The sequence below is a fragment of the Schistocerca piceifrons genome, chromosome 6 (genome assembly GCF_021461385.2).
Source record: "Schistocerca piceifrons isolate TAMUIC-IGC-003096 chromosome 6, iqSchPice1.1, whole genome shotgun sequence".
Taxonomy (NCBI): Eukaryota; Metazoa; Arthropoda; class Insecta; order Orthoptera; family Acrididae; genus Schistocerca; species Schistocerca piceifrons.
Genome location: NC_060143.1, coordinates 577,901,688 through 577,914,944, shown reverse-complemented (window position 1 = coordinate 577,914,944; position 13,257 = coordinate 577,901,688). Strand labels below are relative to the sequence as shown.

The 13,257-nt window shown below is 45.5% G+C and overlaps 1 protein-coding gene across 1 annotated transcript in view; it reads left to right on the top strand.

Moving 5' to 3' along the window:
- LOC124802680 (lipase 3-like) overlaps window positions 1-13,257 on the top strand; it is a 268,556-nt gene that overhangs the window by 108,072 nt on the left and 147,227 nt on the right. The window contains exon 3 of the mRNA XM_047263609.1: window positions 7,383-7,572. Within this exon, the coding sequence (XP_047119565.1) occupies window positions 7,383-7,572 (190 nt within the window). The remainder of the gene's footprint in view (window positions 1-7,382; window positions 7,573-13,257) is intronic.

Here is a 13,257-nt window from a genome sequence, read left to right as displayed (position 1 = left end):
CTTCGCTGGTAATCAGAATATGGTTGTAATAGTGCAAAGAGGGTAGCATCGAAAAAGTTTCGCCTTTCTATATTCCAAGAGGTTTATAGGCCATTGCTGGCACTTTAAAAACAGTCAGACGATTATTAATGGGACACTATTGCTAGACACTTCTAGTTCCCAAAAAGTTACGAGCCTCCAGAAAGTTCAATGCTTTGGGAAATATGTTATCGAATCTGAGCTACACACCACCTTGAACTACACCAAAGGTGATGTGACATGCCAGGATCTAGTGAGCATTCCCAAGGAGGAACTGAAAGATGAGTGAGCTCCAGAAGGTATAATCTACATGCAAAACATCATGAAGAAGGTGGATGGGAATCTTGCCAAATCTCACTCCTCTTCCTGACTTTCACCAGCATGGAGCTTCCAGACCACATTAAGGCAGGTTTGCTTTGCCTAAGCGTGAGGCTTTATATCCCCAACCCAATGCGCTGTTTCAAATGTCACTGCTTTACTCGTACTGCTCTTGGGCATCGTTGAAGAAGCCACTTGTGGCAAATGTGATATAGCTGCCCATGAAGGAGTCACTTGTTCATCTCCTTTGAAGTGTGTGAATTGCTCTGAGGGTCACCCTGTGTGGAGTCGGGACTGCAGTGCATATCTTGAGGAACAGAATATACAAGCCTTCAGCCTATGAAGTGGGTCTCCTATGGTGAGACTAAAAAGATGTATTAGATCATGCTACCCTTGACGTTCCTCCTTTGCTTTGGTTCTTAAACAGCAGGTGCAAAAACCTGATTTCGCTATGTGGACGACGGATGCTATTGTCAGTACTAGTACCTGTGTTTGTCAGTGCACTTGTCCTGCTGCAGTTATTTCGAAACCTGCTCCTCCCTCCAGAACGTCAGGAAACGCCATCTTTGCCGACACTGCGGGACTCCCTGTCCTTGCAAAGAGTCAGTCCGGTCCACCATCAAACACTGCCACTACCACTTCTGCAGTGGTGGCTCTGAAGCAAAAATATCGAAGTCGAAGGTGAAAAATCACCAATGGCTGGGAAGAGAAATACACAGTCCAACGATGTCGACGTCATCCTCTCTGACGTCTCTCTCAACTCTTCTTCAGAGCTTATGGACCTTGATGTGAGATTGGGGCAACCATATGGCCGCAAGACTGAGCCTCCACCCACTGCAGGCTCCCCACCCTGGCAGAAGGTCAGGATGAAAGTTCTACTCCCTTGACAGAAGGCTCCCGTCGTACAGAGGAACGTTAATGGGTTCAGGACACCTGTGGAGGAACTGAAACTCTTAGCACAGGAACGCCGCTGTGCTTGTGATTGCGCGGAACGCATTTTAAGCAATCTGATGCTTCTGTCCTATGTGGCCATGTGCTCTGTTGCAAGGCTGACCTGATTAGGGAAAGGGCAGGGGACGGATCGCTGTGTTTGTCAATAACGAGCACCATTCAAAAATGGCTCTGAGCACTATGCGACTTAACTTCTGAGGTCATCAGTCCCCTAGAACTTAGAACTACTTAAACCTAACTAACTTAAGGACATCACACACATCCATGTCCGAGGCAGGATTCGAATCTGCGACCGTAGCGGTCGCTCGGTTCCAGACTGTAGCGCCTAGAACAGCTCGGCCACCCCGGCCGGCGAGCACCATTCCTCTGCTCTCCCCCTGCCTACCGACTTGAAAGCAGGTGCAGTCGAAATCCACGTGTGTTCGCTCACTTTATTTAGTTTCGCAAGATGCTACAGACCCTGAGGCTCTCAAAGATCTTATGGAAAAAGTCGCCCAACCATTTCTTCTACTGGGAGACTTAAGGCTCATTCTCAGCCATCGACCTCTCTTTATTCTCTCTAGCCCTCGCAGACTCTATTCAGTCAGAAGTTATTAAAGACCTTCATATCAGTGACCACTTCACACACAGTATTAACCTACTAGTTGGAGGGACACTTGAACAAAAGCCACGGATGGCCAACATGACTAACTTCAAATGGTTGAAATGGCTCTGAGCACTATGCGACTTAACTTCTGAGGTCATAAGTCGCCTAGAACTTAGAACTAATTAAACCTAACTAACCTAAGGACATTACACACATCCATGCTCGAGTCAGGATTCGAACCTGCGACCGTAGCGGTCGCTCGGTTCCAGACTGTAGCGCCTAGAGCCGCACGGCCACTCCGGCCGGCCATGACTAACTGGAAGTGGTGCAGCGATTTTGTTGTGTTTTTACACCGAGACAGCGTCCAGGAATGGGTGGACCACACCTCACGACTGATCCATCATACCGCTGACTTATCAGCCCCAAAGCCCTCAGGTCATCTTAGAAGGCAAGCTGTTCCTTGGTGGACCAGCGACTGCCAATCAGCAATCTGGGACAGGCGTGTGGTTCTCTGACAGTATAAGTACTGCCTAACAACAGATAACCTTACAGCCCCTCCAGTCGCGAGAGCCAAAGCTCGACGTATAATTAAGGAGAGCATGAAAAGGCCACGGCTAGCTTTCCTGGAATCTATCGACCGTTGAGCTTTTTCTGCAAAAGTATGGGAAACCACCAGGAGGATTTACAGTAAACACAGTAACTAATAACAGCAGTGCAGAAACAGGGGTCTATTCAAACAACACCCAGAGACATCAGTGAGAATGGCAGAGCATTTTGCAAAGACAGGAAGATGTAGGACTTCAGATGCAAAACTTCTGAAGCTTATAACCACTGTTGCTCCATGTGGGAGCTGGAATCGTCTCTGTCTGAGACTCATGACACTGCACTGCATCACGACCGAATCTAGTGCTGCATGCTTCGACATTTGCTTACAGCCTCAGAGGAAATCTTCCTCTAATATTTTAATTTGATATGACAGCTTACCCAGCTCGTGGAGAGAGGCTATTCTGAAACCTCTCCTCAAACCAGGAAAGGACCGCACACGTCCAAGTAGCTGTCGGAGTGTCACCGTAACGAACTGTATAGGAAACACCCTGGTGCGAACAGTTGCCCTTCGTCTGATCTGGTTTTTAGAGACCAGGCAACTCTTTAGGCGCTCTCAATGTGGATTCCAGGGATTTCGGACCACGGACTCTGCTGGAGGTGACTGTTCCACAGGCTTTCCTACGTAAGCACCACTGTCTCGGTGTATTCTTCGATATCAGTAAGGCGTACAGCGCCACTAGGAGACACAGCACTCTCGTGCAACTCCGTCATGAGGCTTTCGGAGCCACCTCCCCATTTTCATACGCTCCTTCCTCTCCAAGCGCTTTTTATATCTCTAGTTGGTGATGAGCTGTTTGATTATTTTGAGCAGGAGACTGGTGATCCTCATGGCAGTGTTTTACGTGTTACCGTCTTTACCGCAGGCATGAACAGTATCAGGTCTACCGAAGGGAGTCCTGAACAGTGCCCCTTATTTGTGGGTGATTTTAATGCTTTCTGTTCCTTCTCCATTGTTGCAACAGTGAGCTGTCAGTTGGAACTTACAGTACAGAGGTTAGTGGAGTGGGGTTGCAAAGATAGGTTTTCAGTTTCCCGCAAATAAGGGTGCTTGTGTTTGTTTTAATCGTTCTCGTCGAATTATTAAAAAAATGTCTCTGAACAGTATGGGACTTAACATCTGAGGTCATCAGTCCCCTAGAACTTAGAACTACTTAAACCTAACTAACCTAAGGACATCACACACATCCATGCCCGAGGCAGGATTCGAACCTGCGATCGTAGCGGTCGCGCGGTTCCAGACTGAAGCGCCTAGAGCCGCTCGGCCACACCGGCCGGCGTCGAATTATTAATTCGCCTGTCTTACATATAAGGGACACTGTTTTAAAGACTCGGTGAACTTTCTGGGGCTCATCTTTGACTCCAAACAGCCGTGGTTACCACAGTTGAGAGACGTGAAAAACAGAACTCGGAAGGCAGTGAATATCATTAAGTGCCTTAGCCCGAGGTCTTGGTGAACAGACTGGGCGCCTCTGCTCCCGTTTTATAGCGCTTTTGCACGTTTGCTGCCAGACTATGGATGCACAATGTACAGGCCTGTGTGGCCTTCTTACTTGATGATTATTGTTGTTATCCACCATGGGGGGTTAGGCTGGGCTCAGTTACTTACAGGATCAATCCCATAGCCAGTCTCTATGCTTCTATGCTGGTGCTGGGGAACCGCCAGCCACCACACAGCGGCAGCTCCTCATGGAACGTCCTCACATCTGCAGCTTCACCCCCATACAACAGTGCTGTTCGTCGTCTTATGGAAGGCCTTCTCTCCAATCGTCCATGGGCAACAATACTATTTGGGATCCATGTGTAGTGTGTACTGGGATCACTTGGTGTGGAGCATGTACAACACCAAGGGTTTGAACTGCCATCCACAACAGTTACTGTAGAGACCCAGAGCAACTTTAGATTTGGTGCAGTATAGTAGAGATTGCACTCCTGCATATGTTTTTAATATGTTATTATATGACATTTTAACTGAGCAGCACAACTATACAGCTGTCTTTACGAATGTGTCTAAACGGAGGGAAGCCATTGGTTGCTCTGTCGTTTTCCTTGATTGAGTCCTCAAGGTCCATCTGCCTCAAAACTTCACCGTCTTCGATGTGGAATTATATACGATCTTGATGGCACTGGAACAGATGAGATGTGCTTCAAATGCCCTTGACTCTCTACAACTGTCGTATCCTGCAGATAAAGTAGTCTAGAATACCCAGCCCACCCTCCTAAAACTACAATGGGTCGAGATGGATGTGTCTCTCCGCTTGGTACCACGGCGCATTGCTATTGTCTGGAACGTGAAGGCAGGTGTAGCAGCCAAGGAGGCATGTCGTGATGCTCACTTATTTCACTGTGCAATCCTCGCTGTTGCGGCTGGAAGCTGCATCTACTTGTGTATCTCGTTTCAGCCATGAAGGTGAGATGCTCCTTACGCGTATTCGCCTCGACCATAGTCCTTTGGCGCATAACTTATTGCTCCAGAGCGACGATACTGCAATGTGTGGGGGTTCTGGCGCACAGATGGCTGTGTTTTATTTTCAGACCGGAGTGGAGCGTCAGATTTGCTGGCAGATCTGGCCTGTATTTTAAGTGACGTTTGAACGAATGCGGTGAGGCTTTCAACGTTTAGTGATTTGCCCAATTAGTTTCCAAAAATTTTAGGGAGATGTTCTTAATGTATTAACAGGATGATTGGCTCACGTGTGATTTTTGAAAGTCGTCAGACAGTCATAAATCCCTGTGCCGTTGCTTTAGCTCCTCTGTCGGTTTGCTTCTGTCTTCTTCGCAGATGTAGTATGTTTTACTATTTCTCCTTTGTTTTAAGGCGTGTGATATGGAAAGTGTGTGTGTGGATGAATGCGAGTGGGCGAGTGACCGAGTGAGAGAGTAAGTGTACTAACAATTTTAGCTCTTTTAACCATACTTGCCTGCTTTTAATATTTCTACGGGCGCTGATAATGTGGCCGTTGAGATCCTGTGCACCGTAAACACCACCACCAACAACAAAGAAATGTAACAGTGCACACATATCAGCGTTTCTGACGTGATATCTCTCGACCTATGTATCGCACTATGATGTACGTGTGTAGGAACATTCAGCGGCGTCAGTGGATACTGTCTACGATGTATGTACCAATTAGAGTTAGTAGCACACAAGTAATAAACTTAAACGCCATGCACGATGCGTCAATTTTTCACGCATCTGAGTCATTAAGATGTCCCATCTCCTGACCTATTTGTGGCACCAATTATATAATTTTGTGTATGCATTTGGCGGTATATATGGATACTGTCTGCGACATTTATTGGGAATAGAGTTAGCAGCGCAGAAGTAATAAGCTTAAACGTCAGATACTGGGTGATCAAAAAGTCAGTATAAATTTGAAAACTGAATAAATCACGGAATAAAGTAGATAGAGAGGTACAAATTGACACACATGCTTGGAATGACATGGGGATTTACTAGAACCAAAACAAAAATTACAAACGTTCAAAAAATTACTTTTGAATGCATTATGGGAACAGCAGTGATCAATGTCTTATAAATAATTACTATTGAAAACAGTCTTGATCACGATTTATTTAACAAGGTGACCGGTTTCGATCACTACTGTGGTCATCTTCAGACCATTGAGTAGGAACCTCTTTCTGTTGGAGATTCTCCAACAGAAAGAGGTTCCTACTCAATGGTCTGAAGATGACCACAGTAGTGGTCGAAACCGGTCACCTTGTTAAATAAATAGTGATCAAGACTGTTTTCAATAGTAATTGTTCAAAAAATGTCCGACAGATGGCGCTTCATCTGATCAGAATAGCAATAATTAGCATAACAAAGTAAGACAAAGGAAAGATGATGTTCTTTACAGGAAATGCTCAATATGTTCACCAACATTCCTCAACAATATCTGTAGCCGAGGAATAATGTTATGAACAGCACCGTAAAGCATGTCCGGAGTTATGATGAGGCATTGGTGTTGGATGTTGTCTTTCAGCATCCCTAGAGATGTCGGTCGATCACGATACACTTGCGACTTCAGGGAACCCCAAAGCCAATAATCGCACGTACTGAGGTCTGGGGACCTGGGAGGCCAAGCATGGCGAAAGTGGCGGCTGAGCACACGATCATCACCAAACGACGCGCGGAAGAGGTCTTTCACGCGTCTAGCAATACTTTTTTTGTTCTAATAAAACTCCATGTCATTCCAAGCATGTGTGTCAATTTTTACCTCTCTATCTACATTATTCCGTGGTTTATCAAGTTTTAAAATTTATACTGACTTTTTGATCACCCAGTATGACGCGGCAGGTTTTCACGTATCTCATTGTTTATGATTTCATATCCCCTGAGGCAGGATAGGTGTGTTGTTCCTACCCCAGTAGCAATTGTTACACAACAGTGAAGGATATACGTATGTTCCAAGTTTAGTTGAAATCGTCCCTGTGATTTAAGAGGAGGTGTGAAACATATATACATACATTTATTGATACATATACACACACATTTTTATAATATGTATGGATTAATGGGTGTAAGCGAATTTGCGGCATTATTTACTAAACGACAGTCGTTCTTTGGTGGGGATGTCAGTGGCCTGCCTTCCTCAGTGTTGCCAATCTGGACCAGCGCCAGTATACCTGTGGTCCAGCTATGCAATTAAAGGGCGGTGCCAGCGGATCTTGCAAAATGGCTCTGAGCACTATGGGACTTAACATCTGAGGTCATCAGTCCCCTAGAAAACTACGTAAACCTAACTAACCTACGGACGTCACACACATCCATGCCCGAGGTAGGGTTCGAACCTGCAACCGTAGCGGTCGCGCGGTTCTCGACTGAAGCGCCAGAACCGCTCGGCCACAACGGCCGGCGCGGATCTTGCAGTTGGTGTTATTTACCAGATGTGGACTGTTGCAGATGGACGGATGCAGGGATTACGGCTTGACGTGCGAGATGCACAAGGTGGAGACTGAGGACGGCTACCAGCTTACAGCTCACCGCGTTCTAGTTCCGCCGGGCGTTCCCCGCCGTGGGGCTCTGCTGGCCGTTTCAGGGCTCATAGGTTGCTCTGACGCCTTCCTCCTGCCCTACCCCGAGACGTCTATGCGTATGTATCAATCTCATCTCTTGTAAACTAACGACATAATTGTACACGTTTCTCTCATGTATATAGTCCAAGTTATAGCCATTTACCATGAGGGATTAATATATGTATGCGTTTCAAACAAAGAAATAAGGAAATCGAGGCCAACCCACTGTTACCCTCCTGACGACTGTCCCATGTACGGCACGCTGTCTCCACTGCAGACCCCTTTCCTGTTGACAGTTTTCCACAGAACTTCTTCCTTGTGTAGCGACCTCGGACTATGGCATAGAGCTGGTGCAGTGGCAGGGTGTTGCGAAAGTAGTGCTGGCCAGTGTTAGCAAGGGAATTTCGGGTGAAACGTAAAACATATGAATTCAGATTTATACTACAACCTCGTGCACTGTGTGACACCACAGGCATCCCCCTTCCCCCCCCCCCCCCACTCCCCCCTCTCCTTCCACTGGCTGATGGTCCACTGACAGCGCCATTAGTTGCAGTGGTGGTGGTGTGCTGGATGTGTTCCATCTGTGTCCTACTCTGTAGGCACTGTTTGCTTCACTTAGCAACATGTGCCCCAGGTGGCGCTGTGCAGCCACATGCAAAATAAGTCAGCCTTGTGAATGTCTGCCCTGATTCTCGTAGAGGTCTGCTGCTGCTGGAAGAGAAGCTCACTCTAGTGTGGATGGATGACAGTCGTACTACCATGAGTTGCTGTCGCCCAAGACACTAGTTTGGCTGCTGTTGTTGCGGCTGGAGATGGCTCTTCTGTCGTACTGCTCCAAATTAATAGATGCTGACTTAGCTCCATGGCTTTGGCTCGTTGTAGTGGCTGCCCAGACTGATATCGGGTGCTCACTGACCAATGATGTGGCGGAGAGTTGCGTGCCCTGGTGTCTTGTAGGTTGCTGCCAGACATGTACATAACTATGCTAGAATCAATAGTACAAACTATAGTGGCTGATGGCAACTACATTCTGCCAATACGTTCCTTCAAGGGGCACCATTACCTTTGTGGTCCCATAGTGTGGGTACTTTCCTCAGTCTCGTTCACAGCTGCACTGCTTTTCTGCTGTCGCAGCTCAACCTGACCCATCTTGTGGTGAGCGAACAGGCTGCTCGCTTCACATAATGCTGCAGTGCCTTCCTCATGTTGACGCCCAAAATTAGTGACAGTGTCACACTGGTCTTATCTTTCTAGTACCTTTTTATTTAGTAATTTATCCATTCATGTAGTTCTTAACATTCTCCTCTAATACGACTTTATCTTTTATTCCCAAACAGTATGGAAGTCTCTCCCATATTATGATGTTTTTCTGACTATGGCGTCTACAATTTCTACCTTGATATAAAGTCAATTATTAATATCAGAATACTTACTCTGTTGTCTAGTTTATCCTCAGTCAGTTTGTGGTTTGTGATGGTGTGACCCATTCAACACTATCTAGCAGTAGCACTGTGAGGTCTATGAGGCTCATATTTCATACCTCTTCCCTCTATACTTTTTTGTCAAAATATTTTCTTTGACTCTCTCCACTGCGTCTTGTAGATACCAGCTGGAAACATTGATAGGATACAGCCTTCCCTTACAGCTTTCTTGACATCAGTTATGTTTCATTATTACTCCTTTTATTATATTTCTTACAAGCATTTATTATTTATTTTCTTCCCCTCATGATCACTGCAGTGTCGCCACATGACCATGCCGTTCCATTAGGTAAATAATATTTAAATATAGTGTACAGTACTAATAATGAATGACTATAAATATTTACTGAATGAGACTTTACTCTCAAATTATTAATAATGGATAGAAGAAGAAGAATGTTATAGTTATTTCTGCTGTCAAGACATGGCAACAGTTACCTGTAATTATGTGGCATAACTTTCGAAAACCCAAATTAATATGGCTGGGCCAGGTAACAAACCTGAGTCCCCCTTATAGAAACAGTAGCAACGATCTATTTTAGTAATTTCTCAGTAAAAAAAATACGTAAGGGATTCGTGCAGCCAACAGATAGTTTACCACAGAAAGCCGTTAATTTGTGTTTCAAAATATGCAATATGTCAGCTCATAATTTCTTTCAGAAGTATACCGAAAATTAATAATATAATTTATTTGTGAATGATAAGCATGGGCAAGTCGGTCATATACACATTATTTCCTGCTGTGTTTGTAGAACGAGTAAAACTATTCGCCTCATTGAAGCAAATATATTCAAGAACGAATACATGTAGAGACAAGATGACCTCTGAGCTCATGGATGTGAATGGATTTCGTTTCATAGAGAATTTTCAGTGTGCATGGTACAGCCCCTGAAGTGACTTTGTGATAACCTAGGAATACTGTGGGCGTTCGAGTATTGAAAGCATTCATGCCTGCAATTTCAGTTGGGTTGTCACACAGCTACACCACTATATAGGGGATAATATCACTTTAGTGCCGCAATAATGTAATTTCTCAAAAGTTGCACCTAGCTTGAAGTCATAGTCAGATGTCCTACCAACGCCATTTACTTTCTCATCTTGAGATTAGCAAATAGAGGAGTGTATGGTGAGAGCTCACTATAGGGTACTGAAATATGTCCAATTATGAGTATTTCATATGAAGCATAAAAAATTTCCAATGAAGATTTACATTAACGTTACAGCAAAAAGCATTGTGTCAACATGCTTCCAAACTGTACCAAAATATCCAGCAAAATATAAAAGGCCGTAGCAAAACCTCTCCTAAGTACAACTTTTACCATCATCACCACCCTCAGCATATATATATATATATATATATATATATATATATATATATATATATATATATATACTCCTGGAAATGGAAAAAAGAACACATTGACACCGGTGTGTCAGACCCACCATACTTGCTCCGGACACTGCGAGAGGGCTGTACAAGCACTGATCACACGCACGGCACAGCGGACACACCAGGAACCGCGGTGTTGGCCGTCGAATGGCGCTAGCTGCGCAGCATTTGTGCACCGCCGCCGTCAGTGTCAGCCAGTTTGCCGTGGCATACGGAGCTCCAGCGCAGTCTTTAACACTGGTAGCATGCCGCGACAGCGTGGACGTGAACCGTATGTGCAGTTGACGGACTTTGAGCGAGGGCGTATAGTGGGCATGCGGGAGGCCGGGTGGACGTACCGCCGAATTGCTCAACACGTGGGGCGTGAGGTCTCCACAGTACATCGATGTTGTCGCCAGTGGTCGGCGGAAGGTGCACGTGCCCGTCGACCTGGGACCGGACCGCAGCGACGCACGGATGCACGCCAAGACCGTAGGATCCTACGCAGTGCCGTAGGGGACCGCACCGCCACTTCCCAGCAAATTAGGGACACTGTTGCTCCTGGGGTATCGGCGAGGACCATTCGCAACCGTCTCCATGAAGCTGGGCTACGGTCCCGCCCACCGTTAGGCCGTCTTCCGCTCACGGCCCAACATCGTGCAGCCCGCCTCCAGTGGTGTCGCGACAGGCGTCAATGGAGGGACGAATGGAGACGTGTCGTCTTCAGCGATGAGAGTCGCTTCTGCCTTGGTGCCAATGATGGTCGTATGCGTGTTTGGCGCCGTGCAGGTGAGCGCCACAATCAGGACTGCATACGACCGAGGCACACAGGGCCAACACCCGGCATCATGGTGTGGGGAGCGATCTCCTACACTGGCCGTACACCACTGGTGATCGTCGAGGGGACACTGAATAGTGCACGGTACATCCAAACCGTCATCGAACCCATCGTCCTACCTTTCCTAGACCGGCAAGGGAACTTGCTGTTCCAACAGGACAATGCACGTCCGCATGTATCCCGTGCCACCCAACGTGCTCTAGAAGGTGTAAGTCAACTACCCTGGCCAGCAAGATCTCCGGATCTATCCCCCATTGAGCATGTTTGGGACTGGATGAAGCGTCGTCTCACGCGGTCTGCACGTCCAGCACGAACGCTGGTCCAACTGAGGCGCCAGGTGGAAATGGCATGGCAAGCCGTTCCACAGGACTACATCCAGCATCTCTACGATCGTCTCCATGGGAGAATAGCAGCCTGCATTGCTGCGAAAGGTGGATATACACTGTACTAGTGCCGACATTGTGCATGCTCTGTTGCCTGTGTCTATGTGCCTGTGGTTCTGTCAGTGTGATCATGTGATGTATCTGACCCCAGGAATGTGTCAATAAAGTTTCCCCTTCCTGGGACAATGAATTCACGGTGTTCTTATTTCAATTTCCAGGAGTATATATATATATATATATATATATATATATATATATATATATATATATATAAAAGGTAGCTTCATAAAAACAATTGTGTGTGGGGTTGATCTATTGCACTTAGTAAGGTACCTATTGTTTGAAGCTTTAGTAGGGTAGAAGACTGTAGGTCCTGATTTTGAACTTACAGGATGCACATATGATTACTACAAGTAATATGACTATACCAGCTGTGCCACACCAAGCACATGTTTTCGTACATTGACCACCGTCAAGTCTCTGCATTTACTTACTGAGTCAAAATATTCTTTATCACGTCAGAAGGTTTGTGACCTCCATTTATTATTTGATGAATAGCATTACTTTAACTGCACCTAAATCTGTCCATCATATATATATATATATATATATATATATATATATATATATATATATATATATCTGTGTGTGTGTGTTTGTGTGTGTGTGTGTGTGTGTGTGTGTGTAGAGTATGATAAATAATGAAAGTCTCTGATGCCACAGAATAGAACTTTACATTCTTAGCAAGTGAATAAGAAACTGAAACATAATTGGGGGAAAGTAGGTCATTTATAGATAGCGCTACAGGTTCTGTAGACCAGAAATAGCATGTCTAAGTGCTTTTCTATGTTACATCCTTGGTGAATGCTAAGTGGATTTTCATGTTGTAGGAAGTAGGTCAGTTGCGACTAGCATAGCTGAAATAACAAATTAACAGGCAGACTCAGACACAAGTTACGACTTTCATGGGAAAGAAATGTTTATATTGTGCTTCATACATTGTCAGGCAGCATGACAGTGGTTGCATCAGGTATCATGATATGTGCCAAACATCACACAATGGCAACTGCATGGCAGCCAGCACTGTGACACCACAACCCAGGTTGTATGTGGGCAACCTGGACTAGTGGGAGCCATACAACGCTATTTGGCTGGATGCTGTGGGGGGGGGAGGGGTAATTCTTTGCTCTCTGCATGTGTCTCATTCCCTCATATCTGAACTGCCATAGTGGGGAGACTTGGCTTCCGGCAGTAGCATAGTTGGAGGGCGTGTGCAGTCACTCTGACTGTGGAAGGGTGCTCTTTCCACCACATTCGTTTTAAATAAAGATATAACCATCGCTATCCTACTCCAGGGGTAGTGATAAGAGCACTAACTGGCTAGCAAGTCGTTAGGGGAAATTGTTTTGACACATCACATGTGGACTTAGAGGAACTGCAGTGGGAGAAATTGTTTAAGCGTATACTCTGTATGAGTTTTAAACATAGAGATAAGTGAATTTTAGAATTTTATACCATTTTAAAATTATGATACGATCTGAGACTTAAAAAATGTGAAATCTTACAGCTATGTAGGCTCAACTGTCTTGCATTCTATACCTAGTGCAAGTGTCCTGGCAACCATGCAGGTTCCACTAGTATCCACAGTTTAGCCATCTTGAGTTCTGATGTCATATGGTTGGGAAAAATAT